The sequence below is a fragment of the Aulonocara sp. 'chitande type north' Nkhata Bay genome, linkage group LG3, assembly GCF_057382095.1.
Source record: "Aulonocara sp. 'chitande type north' Nkhata Bay isolate Kocher_YH1m ecotype deep benthic linkage group LG3, A_spYH_male_GT1.1, whole genome shotgun sequence".
NCBI lineage: Eukaryota > Metazoa > Chordata > Actinopteri > Cichliformes > Cichlidae > Aulonocara > Aulonocara sp. 'chitande type north' Nkhata Bay.
The window spans coordinates 28,983,969-29,003,239 of record NC_141346.1 but is presented as its reverse complement, the minus strand read 5'-3'; the positions used below and the strand labels follow the sequence as shown (position 1 = coordinate 29,003,239).

The window sequence follows — 19,271 nt, the reverse complement described above, 5'->3', positions numbered from 1 at the left end:
GCAAAGCTTCTGAAGCGTGATCATCGAACAATCAAGCGTTTCATTCAAAATAGTCAACAGGGTCACAAGAAGCGTGTGGAAAAACCAAGGCGCAAAATAACTGCCCATGAACTGAGAAAAGTCAAGCGTGCATTTGCCAAGATGCCACTTGCCACCAGTTTGGCCATATTTCAGAGCTGCAACATCACTGGAGTGCCCAAAAGCACAAGGTGTGCAATACTCAGAGACATGGCCAAGGTAAGAAAGGCTGAAAGACGACCACCACTGAACAAGACACACAAGCTGAAACGTCAAGACTGGGCCAAGAAATATCTCAAGACTGGTTTTTCTAAGGTTTTATGGACTGATGAAATGAAAGTGAGTCTTGATGGGCCAGATGGATGGGCCCGTGGCTGGATTGGTAAAGGGCAGAGAGCTCCAGTCCGACTCAGACGCCAGCAAGGTGGAGGTGGAGTACTGGTTTGGGCTGGTATCATCAAAGATGAGCTTGTGGGGCCTTTTCGGGTTGAGGATGGAGTCAAGCTCAACTCCCAGTCCTACTGCCAGTTTCTGGAAGACACCTTCTTCAAGCAGTGGTACAGGAAGAAGTCTGCATCCTTCAAGAAAACATGATTTTCATGCAGGACAATGCTCCATCACACGCGTCCAAGTACTCCACAGCGTGGCTGGCAAGAAAGGGTATAAAAGAAGAAAAACTAATGACATGGCCTCCTTGTTCACCTGATCTGAACCCCATTGAGAACCTGTGGTCCATCATCAAATGTGAGATTTACAAGGAGGGAAAACAGTACACCTCTCTGAACAGTGTCTGGGAGGCTGTGGTTGCTGCTGCACGCAATGTTGATGGTGAACAGATCAAAACACTGACAGAATCCATGGATGGCAGGCTTTTGAGTGTCCTTGCAAAGAAAGGTGGCTATATTGGTCGCTGATTTGTTTTTGTTTTGTTTTTGAATGTCAGAAATGTATATTTGTGAATGTGGAGATGTTATATTGGTTTCACTGGTAAAAATAAATAATTGAAATGGGTATATATTTGTTTTTTGTTAAGTTGCCTAATAATTATGCACAGTAATAGTCACCTGCACACACAGATATCCCCCTAAAATAGCTAAAACTAAAAACAAACTAAAAACTACTTCCAAAAACATTCAGCTTTGATATTAATGAGTTTTTTGGGTTCATTGAGAACATGGTTGTTGTTCAATAATAAAATTATTCCTCAAAAATACAACTTGCCTAATAATTCTGCACTCCCTGTAGTGAGGTCAGCAACACATAGTGATGTGGTGGTGCAGAGACTGTTCTGCTAATCAAGCTAACCGTGCCATAAAAGAAAAAGAAATTAAATCTGCCTTCGAGAGAAGAAGGCTGAAGGGTTCAAAATTCACTGATGAATTCAAAGAGCCTGGTTCAAGAATTTTCAGCTACCTGCTAGCTGCAGCTTTGTCCTTACTTCTACTCTGCATGGTAGTAAGGGTGGGAAGGTGTGCTGTAGAACTGACAGATGGGTTCAAGGTGGGGGTAAGATTATATCAGACATCAACTCTGAGCCATTCTTGTTTGCAGTGGTGATGGAGAGGCTGACAGATGAGGTCGGGAAAGAGATTCTGTGGACTCTGGTTTTTACACACAACACTCTGATCTGTAGTGAAAGTAGGGAGCAGATGGAAAAGTGGCTGGAGAGGTGGAGGTATGTGTTGGAGACACGAGGAATGAAAGGCAGTAAGCAAGACAGAAATCATGTGTGTGAATTAGAAGAAAACAGATGGAAAAGTTGACGTGTAGAGTGAGTGAAGGTAGAGGAGATTAAATACCACTCAAAGCAGCAGCCTTTTAGATAAAAAATTGAAGTGAATGCTAATGTGGGTTCTTAACTTCAAAATGAACTCACTAATACAATTAGAATTCAAAAGACAAAGGCTGAGCATCCATCTATACATATTCTGTTTATGCAGTTCAGGGTAACTGGGGGACTGGAGCCCATCTCAGAGGTCAGGACGGGCTCCATCCTGCACAGAATGGTGGGCGATCGTGGCTCAAAGAGTTGGCAGTTTGACCTTCTTTCCTCCTTTATGTTGACTTACTTCTGATTGGCTGCCACTCATAAACCGAACATTTGAACAGAAGGTAGGTGGGGCTACTATGCTCATAGTCAGGGATGTGGGCCTGAGGGTGCATATTAGGGAGATCCCCTTTCAATACATAACATTTACAGCAGCCTGAATCCTGACCTTTGGCTTACAAAGACTTTTGAATGCATTTAATATGAGCATCCACCACTCAAACAGTGCATGTAATAGAAACTCAGTACTGTTGCTGCTGCAGTAACTTTAATATTCAATATTTTTTCCTTCATTGTGTGGAGCTGGAAAAGAGAACATGATGTGTCCTTGTAGCAGGGAGTGTCCTGCTACAGAGTGAGTCAGATGTTTTCTAAGTGAACATAATTACATTATTCTCCTCTAGAAAATAGAAAAAAATATTATATTGCTATGAATTATATAAGCTGCAACCAGTACTAAAATATAAGATGATTGAGTGATGGTACAGTTTATTAGATCACTGGCTCTCTCAGTCTGCATGTCACACTGTCCTTGGAAAAGATGCTCGAGCCCATGGTACTTGGAATGTATCAGCATGCAAATGTATGACATAAATAAAATGCTGTTTTGTTGTACTATAGGTTTCTGAGTGCTCACTAGAATCAACACTTCACTGCTCTGTGGTCAAGGCCCTGCTTATTTAAAATGATAAAAACCCCAAGCTTGAGCCTTCTTTTCTTAGCAGACACACACCAAACTTGTCATGTATTGCTAAGATCTTAGCAAAGGCTGTGGATAAGGAGCTTATAGCGGTTTTAGATAAAAACTGTATTCTTGATAAATGTAAATCTGACTTTCGCAGCGCTCATTGTTCTGAAACAGCTCTTTATACAGTGTCCATGCACAGTGATGCAGGAGGATGTTCTGTTTTGCTGATGTTGGACTTTACCTCTGCTTTTGATACTGTTGGACATCACATCTTGTACAATAGGGTAACAATAATAGGGTAATAAATCACTGTGTGGGTGCATCAGGATCTGTGTTGAAGTGGTTTGCATCATAGCTGCCTGAACAACGCTTTTCTGTGGCAGTTTCTCATACAGATCCTTGTTTTCTTCTCTTAGCGACAGTGTGCCACAAGCTTCTGTTTTTTAGCCCTTATTGTTTGTATTACACCTGCTCCCTCTTCAGCACATTTTGAGCATCTTTAAATGCATTTGTTACCGCTGCTATGCAGATGACATTCAGTTATGTATCTTTTTTACGCCTCAAGATGTCTCTAAGCTGTAGATCCTGAATAGGATCTATTAAAAGTTAGGTGGCTGACAACTATCTCCAACATAATGAAGGAAAAACTTATTTCTTTGTGTGTCCCTGATGTATTTGTGATTAAGATAAGCTCTTGGACCCCTTGTGACAATTGCTAAATCCTCAATGGGGATCCATGGTTCAACTTTATACTTGTTTTTAACACTTAAGTGTCACATTGTGTTCCATTTGTGTGGAGATTATTATAAATGCATTTATAATTGGTGTACTGTAATTCAATGTCTGCTTGTCTAAGCAAAAACTAGTTGAAATCTCTGCAGGTTGACGTTGACCTTTCACCTCTATATGCCCCAAATAGGTCCCTGAGGTCATGTGATCAGGGCCTCGTAGGAGTACATCATTTGAGGCTAAAAACTAAAGGAGAGAGCTTTTCTAAAAGTGGCCCCCAGACTGCGAAACTCTCCACCTCTGAGCTTGACATCTCTGGATTCAGATCAATTAAAAAAATGAAGACCCCCCCCCCCCAATTTAAATTTGCATTTAATTAAGGTTTTTTTTTAATGCATAACAAAAGTAATTTTGCATAAATGTGCTACAGAGGACAGTTATTATTGTCAGGTTTATATTGTTCATTGTCATTTATGCTTAGAAGTATATAATCATTTGTAGATTGAAAGAATGTCTCATCCTAGGAGGTCTGTAACAACTCTGTGTAGCATGAATAGGGGGGTGCGTTCACTCCTCTACAGAGTGTTCTAGCATAGATCACACACCTCTTGGGATCATGAGCAAGGTTTTATCTTTTCTTGCTGATATATGGTAAAGCAAACACATCTATATCTGTTTTAGTATAAGTGCCTTTTGTTTAGATGAACTGCTGGACTTCCAGACCAGCAGGTTTAGGGAAGTCGTTTATAGGGTCACATTCTGACCCCCCCCCCCCACACACACACACACTTACACAACGCACATGCAAGGTACTCTTTGTGTGTATGTAGACGTCATATGTTAATAAACCTATTTATATTCATGCAACCTCAATAACAGAGCAGTGTTATGGGGGAGCGGACGAGAGCGACTGGGGTCAGGCGAAGGAACGGCGCTTGTCCAGTTCCCTCCTGTGCACGAGAAACATGAAGAACTTTGCCTACTCGTGTCTTGCTCTTGCTGTGTAGTAGACCTGTCTTGAACGTTCCAGCGAATAGGTTTAAGCTACAAACCCATCAATTATGTCTTACCAGACAGTAAATGAAGAGAAATTTGAGGATGTCCAGAAGCATCCTTCCTAAGGAGATCTGCAGTGGCCCGAGGTGGGAGTTGGCGGTGAAGAGGGAGATGAGTCTGAGAGAGCTGAAGATGTTGGCAATGGCAAACAGAGCCTCGGCTATCAGCGTCGGGTGCCACATCTCCCACTCCTCCCTAGGCCGAGAGGAGTTATACTGAAAGAATAAAAGATAGGAAGGAGAGTGAGGCAGGAGGTGAGAGGAACAGCAGAGGAAAAGATTAATAATATATATATATATAAATAAAACATTTTTTCCATAGTAGCTGGAAGAACATTAGATGGGAACAATGATGTAAGTTTTTTCTATCCATCATAGAGGGTTTAACCTCACTGAGCTGAATGCTTAAGAGGCTTTTCATTTGCCTCTACCCCACATCTCAACTAAGTTTTATCTAAAATGACTTTGTACTTTTGTGTGTGTGTGTCTAATCTCACAAACATCACAGAAAATGTACCTCCGCCTCCACTCTCCTTTTGGCAGAGGAATAAGACCTTTAATGGTGTCCAGTCTCTGTGCTATATTATGCTAAATATCTCCAGACTGAGTCAACCTTGTGTAAAATTGTTATTATTATTATTTTTTCTGCAAAACTGGAGCACAAACGCAGGACAGAAGAGGCAGGTAAACTGAACAAAAGACAAATGATTTTCTAGTTTGCAAAGATCCAGTAAAACAAAGTTCATCTTTTAAAGTGAGAAATTAAAAAGAGTAAAAACAACACAAGGAAGACGCAGGACTTTTTATACACACGGTGACCTAATAGGAAACTTTTCACAACTTCCAGGGAAGCAACTGAAGCGACAACCAACGACAGCACAGGATACCATCGATTGGCATAAGATGTGGTCGTAAGTAGCCTACATTACATGGTTGCCTAGGCAACCAGAGCCTGTAATGTCTGCAAGCCTGACCTGCAGTCAGCTTCAAAGCGATGCTCGACAAGCAGATCACTGCCAGCGTGGACGCAGATTAAAAAACATCAGGAGGGTGATCATGAAGCACAAAGCCTTCAGTGTTTCCCCACACACACACCTGACATGATTTTCTTGTTTAATCTACCAAGAAAACATTCACATTCACAGCTGCTTCACTAGTGGAAAATCCACTTGCTCTTATTTTGAAAGTTAATTTGCTGCTAACTATTTATCGCTTTATATTCCTGTGATTTTTATTTTTTATTTTTGGGAGCTGATGATTGTTTTTGGCTGTGAGAATATTTTATGTTTAATTTTTGTTTGTTGTTTATATGGTGAATGGAGTTTTCAGCTTTAAAAAAAAATATTACTCATTTCCAGTTGGTCCTGTATATATTTAATCCTTTGGATTTAGAAATGTAAAAACCGTGATTATTTTCTAACATTTCTTTTTCTACCCTTGTCAGTCAAGTCTGAGCTTTATTTGTATGTGCCACTGTATATGTTCAGTTATTGTTCGTTTTAGCTACTGGGGATGAACAGTAATTGTATGTCATTCTATCGTGTCACACTTCCTGTTTTATTTGGGTAACAGGTGTATTCCCTTGTTCCATTTCCTGTGTTATCCTAGATTTTTGGACTAATCAGCATTAAACACTCATGTTAAGTTTGATGCCGGCCTTCTGTGGTTTACATCTATGTCCACAAAAAACTGCTCACACATCCGACACACGACTCAGGTGCTCAGGTGCTGTCATTGATATCCTTCAGCCTCTTCCTGAAAGAATAAAGGTTGGGACTGTTGTGGACTACGATCCTTTTTCTTTGGCTCTAACAAGTCTAACTAAAGCTGGACGAGAGGTCAGTGTCCTGTGATGCGGTGCTCTTCGATATTATTCAGCTGTCTCTCCAGTGAGCTTCACGTTCAGTCATTTCATACCCCAACTCCACTTTCTCACTAAGGCTGCACATCGGAAGAGTTGCTAACCTCACTGGTGTATTGCTTTGTACACTTTGTATACAAAGTCATTCTATCTGGGTTTAATGAAGAACACTTTTTATAAGGTTCTACCAAGTAAAATATATTTGCATCTCCACTTCACTTGCAGTGGTCTCTCTTCCACAGCATGTCTTTTGTCCCCACTGGTCGCGGCAGATGGTTGCCCCTCCTTGAAACTGGTTCTGCTGGAGGGAGTTTTTCCCTTCCCACTGTTACTAAGTGCTTGCTCAGGGGGTCGACTATTGATTGTTGGTGTTTTCTCAGTATTGTTGTAGGGTCCTTACCTTATAATATAAAGTGCCTTGAAGTGGCTGTTGTTGTGATTTGGCACTATATAAATAAAACTGTATTGAATTGAATCTCCTCACTCTTATTTTGAAATGTCAGTCACTGCCAACCAGCTAGCCTGCAGCTTCTCCCTGTCTCATGTTTCTCTACTGGTGGTTTGCTGGCCTGGGTTGATGATGTGCTGGTTCCAGTGATTTGCTGCACTTTGGGCTTCAATTTCATGGTCTTGCCAAGTCCTCCAAAGCAGAACAAGGAGTGCAGTTGCTAACCACTCTTCAAGAAGCTGGAATTGGAGAGACTCACAGGACAGGCCTCCACTGTCTATTTGTTACAAAGCGGACTTGCTGTATTTACAGAGGGGCACCTTTTCATGACGAAGTTGTTATCGATTTCTTCAGATTTTAGGTGCAACTCCTTTCACAAGAACACACTACTGCCACAAACAGAATCCAAATTTCTGATAAACACCCCGTCTTTCAGAAGACAGTCCCATGAATCATTTTGTGAAGACCACACGCATGTTATACAGACAAAACAGACTAGAGTGACTCTGATATCACACAGCAGTGCAGGTATCCAAAATGTAGGAGCATTCCTTGAAAGATAAACACGCTTTAATCCCCAGGAGCTCCCTCAAGCTCTCAGCTGAGCCTTTAAATCTCAACACAGTTCACAGTCGAGGTCCTGTGTTTCTCTTTTTGCTGTTCCTAAGTCCACATTTTCCTCTGCCCCCAGCTTTCCGCTCAATCCTTCTTCGTGCCACGTGCTTGCACATCTTCCCCGTCTCCTGCCATTTCTCTTCTACTTTCACTGTTAATCCCTCTCTATCCTAAGCTCTCTCTTCAAGCCTTTATTCCCTAAAACCGTGATAAATAACCATTCATTACCCTCTTTCTCCCCCACTCCTCCATTCTCTGTTAGTGTTACCGTTTCTTGCTTCACTCATTTCTGTGACTGCTTCCATCCCATTTGCACAAACCTTCTGCACATCTCTCCCTCTCTCCCGGTTGTCTCATGCTTGGCTTCCACCTCATTATAAATTCAGCCATTAGAGTTCCACAGGACTTGTGTCTCGTTAACTCTGCCTCGATTAGCATTCACCGTCCTCTCAAACACACACACACACGTACATGAAAAACACGGGCCAACCAGAAACAGAAGCATGCACACAGTTGCACTCTCATTAATTTATGGACTCTCTTACACCATCTCTCAGATGTGCTTGCTCTGTGTGTGTGTGTGTGTGTGTGTGTGTGTGTGTGTGTGTGTGTGTCAAATCTTGTGACTCAGGAGGATTTTAAATGTTGATGAATATTTAAAGGAAAAATGAAAAAAAAAAAAAAGACAGAAAACTAAAATATAATGTGCCTGCAGCTGCCTCTCCCTTTGTGTGGGCATTCATTGTGTATGACCGTGTGGATGTTTATTCTTGCATGAATGCAAGGTTACATGCAGATGCAATGTGCACAACTGTATGTGCGTGTGTGTGTGTGTGTGTGTGTGTGTGTGTGTGTGTGTGTGTAGGACCTGTGTAGGAGGGCCACCCGCCGCCATCAGTGACTCACAGCTGCTGCAGATGGCCCAGCCGTCTGGCGTGTGTGTGTGTGTGTGTGTGTGTGATTACACTATTTGCTCTTAATAAAAGATAAATTGTATATGCATGCAGAGTGCGCAGCTAAACAAGGTATCATTAAAGCTAAAAGCTGAGCTGTGAAAGAAAATCACTGAGGCCATTAAAGTGAAACTGTGAAATATGTAATATGTGCGACCCTCGAAGATGAACAGTGACAAAGGCAGGCTCGTGTTTTTAGGTCAAAGGAGTTGCACTTCACAAAGGGCGTGGTTCAAATTCTTTTTATGGTGACGAATAAAAGGAAAAAAAAAAACCAGTGGCTGGCTGGATGCTACGTTTTGTCTCAATTTGACATCCGTGTCTATATATTGGTTTTACTGTATATACATCCATATCTATCTAAATCTCATGTGCTCTCAGCAGTAAAATCGAAACATTTTTAAACAGCAGTTTTGCCAATACATTTTTCCAGAGAAGTTTTTTATTTTCATTTTTATATTTTATTATTTTCTCATGACACATTTGCACAGCCGATTTGTCTTTTAAATGCCTCTGTTGGCACATTCATGCTTTTCCTTGATAAGTTGCCTCAGCCAGCCGTTGGTGGAATCATCAGCAGGACCCATGTACATGTTCACGAGGTGCAAACATGTAACCCACTCTTGAAATCGCTCCCCTATGGTGCCCCATATATGTGTCGGGCTGTGCTCTCGCCATGGTCTCTCTTATGGTCAGTTAATGTTAACATGTCCTATTGTGCATCTGCAAACTGTCATTTCTACTATTTGAGTGAATGTATGGGACACTGCAGCGGGAAATGGTTATTGCATGACCAAAGCCATAAAAAAGAAATGCTTTTATGCAAAGGGGTTTTAATAGAATAAATCTTATCCGTTTCTTTGTCTCCAAATTCTTCCTACAACATCAAGAGTTGAGCAACCAAGCTTTACAAACAGGTAGATTTTAAGCTCCTGAAACTTCTTTCCATTATCAGACCTACACCGTTATATAAAAGCATTATAGGCATAACATAACCGCAACTTCTACATTTTATCCACAATACTTAAATTATGAATGATATACACCATCTAGCTGTCACCTAGCTAAAAAGGACCTTTTTCTTTACGCACTGTGGACTGTGGGGAGTTAGGAGGTTACGTTAAAGCCTTGGCGTCTTTTCTGCTGGTGGAGATCATGGCTAGCATTTCAATGCAAGGATTTCCCATCACCACATTACTTACTCTCGCCTTCTATGAGTGTATTTAATGCTATGTCTGAGCACTGTAGTGCTGCGACACTGCTAGCAGTAAAATCTCCACATTCGGATTGTTTAACAGTCATCTTTCTTCTTCCACACAATGCAAACAAAAGCGTTTAACAGACATTTGAGCTTTGCCTGTTTCCTGCTGTTCCATGAATGCATCATTACACAATCAGCATGTTACTCAGTATCATTTTAGTTTCATCTCCCAGCAAGAACATTAAGCACTGATTACCTCATAAACTGACTGACACTTTATATCTTTCACTGTGCCCATCATCCTCCTTCCTCTCATCCTCCTCTCTTTCTAATACACACATTCAACTTTACCTTCACATAGGCCACTATCTTCAGAGATATGGTGGCCAGATAGAGGGAGTTCATGGCGAAGTCCATCAGATTCCACCAGTCATGGATGTACTCTGTGAATCCCCCGTCCCACATCTCCTTAATCTCTGCCCAGATGAAGCCTAAAACACACATGCACAGTGTACACAGAGCTGGTTATTTACATGCACACACACAGTTGTGTCTATATGATCATTTAATGTCATCCATCAGCGGTTTTTGTTTGCCTCATTTCTGCAGTATGACAAAAGTTCTGCTGAATATTCCCCTTTGTCAGCGGCCTTGGAGCAGTAAGCAGAGAGCCATCATATTTGTTCTGTATGACTGGCTTTAGATAAAGTAAATAATGCACAAGTCATTTTCTATTTAATACTCTCTCCCTGGAATATCTGGCTCTTGGTTAACCTGGATCCCAAGTTTTCACGTATCAGTTTGCCTCTGCGGCACGGTGTGTCAGTGGTTTGGTGTGTTCCAGGAAATGTGACGCCAGAGGAGCTTCCAGTTGGTTCTTCCCAATTAGTTCCGAATTAGACTGGCCGTTACTACCGCCTAGTAATGTTTAAAAGACAGAGCTGGCGTGTGGTTCATTATCACTGCGGCCATTTAGAGAGATGCTGCAGAACTGCAAATGGAGAATGAAAACTAAGCAACGGTTATTTCCTCAGTCAATCTTCTGGGAGTTTTAGGGGTTTTTACAACATCTACGACTCTCTTCCTCTTTCATTGCTCACTGCGTTCTTCTTATCTGTGAACACAAACTCTGTCCTAGCAACAAATCCAAACATAGTTATTATTCTCAGAAACAACAAACAATATTTCCAGAGTGGTCATAGTCATTTAGTGGTGTGAAACAGATCCAACACAATGGATTCTTGGCTCTTGGTTTTGTCGTAAAGCAAAGTGAGGATGATGTTCAAGTATTATGTTATATGTCAAGTGTAGTGTAGAATGACCACAGATCCCATGATAAGATTTACATTTACTGGAGCAGAGCGAGTATCCTGATTACCAATATTGTGTTGCTATGAACTGCAATCAGGGTTTGTGAGTATTCTGTAAAATAAACAAATAAAACAAGCTGACTTTACAGTATTGTTGTATCTTAATTATCATTTAGTCACATCTGGACACTCCAAATGTCATTACTATACAAAATAAAGTAATGAGCATAAAAAGCAGAAGGGTTATATTTTTATGCGATTCAAATACAAGATGTTTACATTATTTTACATTTACATTATAAACAGGAAACATCTACAAAATTACTCTATTAAGCCCCAAATTAAGAACTGACATTCAATTTGTTTTTTAATCATTTCTAATGGAAGAAGTTTAATTATTCTGAAGGTAATAAAAAATGTTTTAAATAACCTCATAAATGCAGCCCTGTAACATATTTGGGGACAGGAGACAGAATCATTTAATCCCCCCCGCCAATTTTGCTGTACACGTACAATGACAATAAAGGGCTACTCTCTTCTATTCTATTCTGTTCTGTTCTTACAGCATTACATAGGTGAAATAAGTTAGAGCAAAATGAACAAATGGACCTGCTGTGAATACTGACAGCTGATCAGTCATATTTTGGAGACTTTTCAAGCGTTCCCTCTTAAAAGTAAAATTTAAATATAAATCAACTCCAACACATTTTAATTTCTGAAATACTTCTACAGATTTTTGCAATTCCATGCAAACAGTTTTAAACGAATGCAGTGATCGATTCAGAGATATCCAATAACACAAGAACTGTTATATAAATGTATACAGTCCACCTTTAATATAGCTTTTGTCTCTCCCATAAATAACATTCTGGTAGAGCGTACCTTACCATACTTTGGTTTTTGACAGCAAGAAAATGTTATTGCTGCTTATATTTCATTTAATCTAAAGTTTATTCCAGACGAAGGAGTTTTTGAAAATAATTTTTGAGCTACCTGTTGCTCATCTTTCAGTCCCAAGTCTTCCAAATCTTGTTATTTAATTTTACTTTAAAAATTATGTTACTTTAGCTTTATTTGTTTTTTAATTTAAAAATTAACATTTTAATGGAGTCATAATGTTCCAGAAAAACAAATATATTAGAAATCACCTAAAATAATGAAAATTAAAAACCACTGTGCTACAGAAAAACATGGAAGTAGTATTGTGTTGTACCTAATCTGAACTTAAATAAATGCATGCACATGTTTTTTAACATTAGACAGATACATAGACGAGTATTGCCACAGACTGCAAGAATGACAGACATGCTGAACTTTATTTTGAATTCTGGGGAGAAAACATTTAACCCTTTAAGACCTACCATAGAACCAAGTCCGCCAGAGCATTATATTTTTACATGCTGTGGAGCCATTTTTGGGAGCATTTCAAGTTGCTATACATCAATACAACTGTTATAGCCCAAATTTTAATAATATGTCTGCTTTAAGTGCATAGTAATTACATAAATTGCAAGAAAGTGCAATAAACTACAAAAAAATTTAAAATCTTTTTTTTTAACATATATTTGTAGTTAGAGAAATTTAAGAGGCTTATCCCTCAAAACTGTAAATACAAAAAAAGTTGCACAAAATAGTTTCCCACCACAGGAAATTTAATTTGAGTGTCTTCATAGTTTTATTTTTGAAATACACCAATTTTTATACACTGCAGGAAAAACGAAAATAAATATTATAATGCAAATTTGCAAAAAAGCAGCATATGCATCAAAATAAACTATTTCCAGCAGTGCAATATGAGTCCTAAGCATCCCAGAAACGACACAGAAAGTCATAAAGTCAAACATAACTTTTAAAAACAACAGTATAGGCTCAAAAAACTACATTTCCGCGAAAATGACGTCACTTCCGGTTTCAGACAGGTAATGGCAGACGTGCGATAGTTCGCGCTGACGTTGGAAGTGTTATGAACAGCTGATCGGATCGGCAAAGCTGTTTCTGGAATATTATGTTTTTGTTGCTGCAAGTGCTTTTTATGCAGTTTTTGCAAAGCTATATGTGGAAGGGAACTGTGACCGAGGACAAGCTGATGGCATAAGATGTAAGTACAACTCCTCTGATTTCATATGCAAAAAAAATTATTGCGCTAGCTTACATGGTTGCAGTTCTACAAGGATTTAAAAGTAGTTGCGCAAAACGGAGCGTGCCCGCTCTGACCGGTTTTGAAGGGTTAAGCTCTTTTGCAACTATGCCACAGTGATTCTTTGGTATTTAGTGCAGCTCTCATCTGAAATAACTACAAAAGGAAGCAACAGAAGGAAATGTTCCAGTTTTTACCATCAACATGACAACCAGTTAATGGTAAATCATGTTTCTTTTTGTCAAACATGTTTTGTAGCCGAGACTTTAAAAATGAGAAGAAAACAAGCGGAAGAGACGATGGAAGAGAGCAGATGGTTTTGTATTTTTCCAAGTGATTATGGACTGCATTTGGAAATGATTGGTGTCAGCTCTGAGAGAGAAGATGGAGATGTAATCACTCATTTCACACCCACCCACCTACCCACTCTCTCTCTCTCTCTCTCTCACACACACACACACACACACACACACACACAAAACCAACTCCTCCACAGGCTTGAAAGCAGCCGACCACGCACCCCCACATCCACGCACTTTTACAGACACACTCCGGGGCCTCTTGATGATTAGCAATCAAACAGAAAAAATGAAGCAGATAAGTTTGACTTTATTAATTTAAATCTGGTTGTTTTTTTACTGTCTGGAGGAGAAAGTCCAGCTTCTTGCCGGGCAGTGACTCATTCAAGACTTTAAATGTGAAGTTCGTCGTTAGAGCTCAGCTTAGAATAGTTGATATGAGTCACTTATTAAAGACATATGAAGGAAAAAAGTGTGACATATTTCGTTTGTCTGTGCAAAATGTTTGTAAGCGCTGTTTAAATTTAGAGAAAATATACTTTCAATAACAGCTGAAAAACACTCACAAAACTAGTAGTTTCCTGTTGACGTCGGTTGTTTTGAACAGTCAAATGTTACTCCACTGACCCTCTCCATGCACCATTTCCTGAGCCAAGTCCCAAAGTCCCCTAACTGTCAGTCTGTAGTTGGCAACTTTTGAAACAGATTCCCATAAATCTTCCTCCAGCCTTGTTGTTCCCTCTATACTGATGTTTTAAAAGGTTACCCAGCCCATTTCTGTAACACCGTCAAACTCATGACAGCTGAAAAAAAACCCGATTCAAACTGAAGCAGCAGAGCCTGGAATCTTTTTTTATATAACTTCCAGTTCAGCTTCATCAGAGCCCGCTTTCCACATTACAGACAATAGCAGTGCAGGCATGAGCGTTTTTGGACATCGCCTAACAGAGTTGTTGAATCCGATGCAGTTGGACCGGACACTGAATGGTCCTTAATCTCAGCATCATAGCTGGCAGTTCCAACCCAATCATGGATTTCAGACAAGGTCAAAAAATGTTTAGTGTTTTATGCATGTTTGTTAGAATCATTATAATCTTTGTTTTGTGACTGTCAAGACTTGGGAGAGCAATTTTGTAAAAAAAAAAAAAATCAAAACAAAAACAAACAAATAAACACAGGGTTAATTTTAGGGTAAAGGTCAGTGAAATGAGACTCTTTGGAGGACGGCTTAGTACAGCTTCAAATGAACTCCAGGGTGGTTTAATCTATGGTGTGAATGTAGACTTGTAGTCAAGACCGCCTAAACCAGGACCAAGACAATACCAAGACCAGAGGGTATCGAGACATCCAACTCTATATGAATGCGATCTGACCTTGATCCGAACCAGCTACTAGCAGTACGTTATAAGTTCCAGATAAACAAAAATTTCTCATAGCCATGTATGCTTAGTATTCTGGGGTGCGGCAAGATACTGTAGATGTGCAAAAGTATGTACATGACTAGCAAATAGCTGTGAAATGAATGTAAATTCTCCAATAGTCCAGAACACAGCAATTTCTTCATGTTTTTCCTTTTGATGGTCCCAGTAAGTAGACTGGACATTCTCACGTGGTTTGAAGTGACGCATTTAGTTTCACTTGGAGTCCACTTGGATTTTTCTCAGTGTGGAAAGAACCCAAATCTAAGGAAGAACCTAAAAGTTTGAAAACTCAACAATTGATTTGGACCTTCGAACTGTAAGTGTGAAAACGGGCTTAGACCTCACTAGGTTTCCTTGCCAGTTTCCTGGTAAAACGTGTGTCGACATGAGAGCATAATCTCTGAGGAATTCATAACAAGCAGGCATTTGCCCTGTGTCCTCCCCCCTGCATGCCTTGCCCAGTCAACACCCCTGGCTAAACCCAGCTGAGGACTTCTAACAGTGTCAACACACCTATCATTGTGAGAAAGTCCAAGTGGAACTGAATTCATGTGTGAAAATGACTAATTTACCGTGACGCTTTTGCCTGAGATGCTGCTAGTTTTGCTGAGAGCAGAGCCTGCAGCAGTGGTGGAGGGGGCTCCACCGGTGTGGTGAGCCTGCGTCACAACACCACGCTGTCAAACTGATTTCAAATTTCAAAACTGTCAGACACTTGAGGACATTTATCAGGTCTCTCATTTCCCTGGGGTGGCGCAAGTCTTTCTTCACAGTCTAATTCATAAATGGAATACATTCAATTTTCTACCTCTAGATTTTACAGATTTTATGAAAATTCTTGGAACTGTATTAAAAATAAAAACAAAAAACATGTACACATGTATTCATAGCTTTTTTTTAGTATAATGATGCTACGAGATTAACACCTATTTTCTGTTTCTTCCATAATTCTTTGCAGAACCTTTTAAGCTCCATCAGGTTGATAGGGACGCATTGCCCAAGGAACAGCCAAGTAACAAACAGGAAGCTAAAAAAAAGTCTTTCTGTAAATAACGCAGGGCTGGCCAACTCCAGGCCTTGATGGATGGTGTCCTGCAGGTTTTAGACGTGTCCTTGATCCAACACAGCTGAATCAAATGACTAAATGACCTCCTCAACACGTCCTGAAGTTCTCCAGATTCAGGTGTGTTGACCCAGGGGGATATCTAAAACCTGCAGGACACCGGCCCTCGAGGCCTGGAGTTGCCCACCCCTGAAATAAAGCTAAGCTGAGGTGAAAACATCACCATTTACCAGGATAAATGCAAAGTTGCTTTTTGAAAAAAAACCCTTTACCATGCTGAAACTCATTGACTGTGTCACAGAACTATTTTATTACATGAAAACATGTCTTCAAAGTGTGATTTGAAGTGGCTGATGGCACACATTTCTCACAACACACAAAAAAAGCAGAATAAACAAAAAAAAAAAGAGTTACTGTCCCCGTCTGTAAAGTCTTTAAGTTCAGTAGAGAAGAACAACAAAGGCTCTAAAAGCTGGATTTAAACTTTGTTCTTGCCTTCGGCAGAACTTGGTTTTGTAGGCAGACAGAAGACATCTGTCGGATCATGAAAATCTTTGTAAAGATGCAAACCCTTGTTGGATACCAGCCAGTGTAAGGGATGCTATGTGACTGAATTACAGAGAAACTTCCAACAGATCTGAGGTCAGAGCTGCAGAAAGGCCAGCCACAAACAGAGCAGATCATTTCAGCAGGTACAGAGTTTTTAAGCACAATCCTCCGAGGAATACTCTGAAAACTTACCCAGCACCCACGGCAGAATCATCCACTCCACAATGGTGGGTGGGGGTCCCTGCATGTGCAGGTTGGTGCGGGCGATGTGCTGCGAGGCCAGCAGCAGTAAGAAGAGAAAGGTCAGGTAGGATGCCGTGTGACAGATGAACTTGATGAAAGGCTTCTTAATGAAACTTCCCAGAGCACTCTTTGGAGCCAACAGGTAGATCTGAGGAGGATGGAGAGAGGGAGATGGACGGGGGGAGAATGGAAAAAGAAAGGATTTCAGTAAGAGCACAAAAGAAGAAGGAGAGGCAAGATAAGAGGGAGCCTGCTTTGTTATTAAATGAACTTTAATGACCAAAAAAATTAATTAAAATAAAATCAGCCGATGGAAGTGGCTTGAAGGCATAAAAACACAGGACTGAATGTCTGCAGAGACGTGACTCTCAAAGCATAGCAACACAAACAAGAAATTTGACATTATGTAACGATTAATGAGTACAAAAAACATCACCTCAGATGCTTGTTGATGCCTTAAACTGATTTTGTCCTCTCAAATATTGTTCTTTTCCCCTCAATTTCAGCTCAACAGGGAAGAAAAAGAAGAAGATGTATGTAAGTCGATAAATGTCCATGCTCAGCCACCGTCACCTCGTGTTTCATCTGTCAGCGCTGTTATTGTTATCGCTGGCGTTATTGCCGTTATGATGCTTGTTTACTTGCTCTGCTCGTCTACTTGCTGCTGGCAACCTCGGCACACTGAGTCACGCCAGTGAAGCTTTTTAACTCGAACTGAGTCGCACGTCGACAGACTCAGAAACAATAAGGCCGAAAGAGAGCGAGAGGGAGAGAGACGTGTGCTTAAATACACAATTAAAACATTAATAACTAACCCCACTGCGGCACCACTCTGATTATTGATATGTAAGCACTTTATGTTAATTATCTCACTCACATCAGCAAAAACATGCAGTGTAAATAACCTCAATTAAGACCAAATTACATGTCGGAGTCTTTGAAGACACCACAAAGGTCACAGTAATAAACGAGAGGAAAGAGGTGCAAATATTTTCCCCTTTTCTAATTATTCTTCCTTCTTAAGCTTTATAGAAAGACAGAAAAGTAAACTAACATTAAAAATGAGCTAACAGCATTCATCTAAGAAGGAGGACAATTTTTAAGAAAGCCTGTAAGATGGCTCCGAACTTCCAGACCAATTATTGGGTTTAACAGAGTTATGTTGAAAATGTATCCCTGAAATGTGCTGCAAACAAATGTTTTACTTTTCTTTGGCTTTATGTGGGGAATCAGGAAACAAGAGCCAGTATGTAAGTTGACTTGTATTTTGGAAAACTGTGCCCTTTAACTGTCATGTGACTCTTCATTTTAGAACCGCCCATCATTCCTGCCAGGCTGTGAAAAGCAGCAGCACATGGCAGTGAAGGCAAGCACCAATTTTCTTTACAAAACTGTCTTTGGCTCGTCAAAGTACAAATATCTAAAGCAATTAATTCTCCTGAAGATATCAAGTTTGTTTTTCCCTCTTGACTGACTTGTGGTTTTGTCCCTTTGCCTCAGATCTCCTCCTTGTTTGCATATCTATTGAGTTTCCTGCTGCTTCTTGAATGTGTCAATAAATCATTTAAAGTATTCCTGGAGTTCAGAGCAGTAACCCGGACGACCAAAGAGATATAATCTCTCCAGCGTATCCTGGTTCTATCTAGGGGCCTCCCAGAACATCTTCCCCAGGAGGCTTCCTAATCAGATGCCTGAACCACCTCAACTGGCTCCCTTAACGTGGAGGAGTAGCAGCCCAACTCTGAGTTCTCCCAAATAAAAATAAACTCTTCCCCCCTCCAGGAGGCATCAAAACCTGGAGAAATCTCATATCTGCTGCTGATCTTGTACTTCTTCCACCTTCGATTGCTGCATGGTTGACAAACCCCTGCTTCGGTCAGATAGACCCATGCAGCATGTTGGAGATTAGCCCACCTGGACCCTACAGAGTCATCAGGTGCTCATCAATTAAAGGCTCGCCAAGATCCATGACCCAGGAATGGAAATGAATGTGCAGTTTTGTACAGAATTTTGTTTATTTATTTTAAAATGGCCTGCATTTGTATAGCGCTTTACTCAGTCCCTAAGGACTCCAAAGCGCTTTACACTACATTCAGTCATTCACCCATTCACACACAGGTAATGGCAAGCTACGTTGTAGCCACAGCTGCCCTGGGGCGCACTGACAGAGGCGAGGCTGCCGGACACAGGCGCCACCGGGCCCTCTGACCACCACCAGTAGGCAAACTTGGGGTTAGTATCTTGCCCAAGGATATTTGGCATGCAGCCAGGATGCAGCGTGGGATCGAACCACCGACCTTCTGATTAGTGGCTGACCTGCTCTGCCACCTGAGCTACAGCCACCCCATGTTTAGAGAAATGTTTCTCAATTTCTCTAAACTCAAAGGTTTTAAAGATGAACAAAAGCAGATCTTTATCTGCATCCCAGCATTAATGACTCAGCAAGTTAACACATTGGCTCATAAGTTGGCTGAAGTTCATCTGTGTGTATTTAGTTGGCTCATATTACTGCAGTACCAACAGCATAAATAGACATTTTTCTGAAACGAAATCATTTAAAACATAAAATGACCAGATTAAATATATAACACAGTCCGTATGTCTGTGACATCTGTTAACTTCCAGGTCCTCTTC

The 19,271-nt window shown here is 40.5% G+C and overlaps 1 protein-coding gene across 1 annotated transcript in view; it reads right to left on the bottom strand.

Annotated features, from left to right (window-relative positions):
- The window catches only part of trpc5a (transient receptor potential cation channel, subfamily C, member 5a), a 217,915-nt gene that overhangs the window by 44,310 nt on the left and 154,334 nt on the right, over positions 1–19,271 (bottom strand). The window contains exons 10-12 of the mRNA XM_086275570.1: positions 16,587–16,785; positions 9,967–10,106; positions 4,553–4,753 (exon numbers count right to left, since the gene is read on the bottom strand). Of these exons, the coding sequence (XP_086131696.1) occupies positions 4,553–4,753; positions 9,967–10,106; positions 16,587–16,785 (540 nt within the window). The remainder of the gene's footprint in view (positions 1–4,552; positions 4,754–9,966; positions 10,107–16,586; positions 16,786–19,271) is intronic.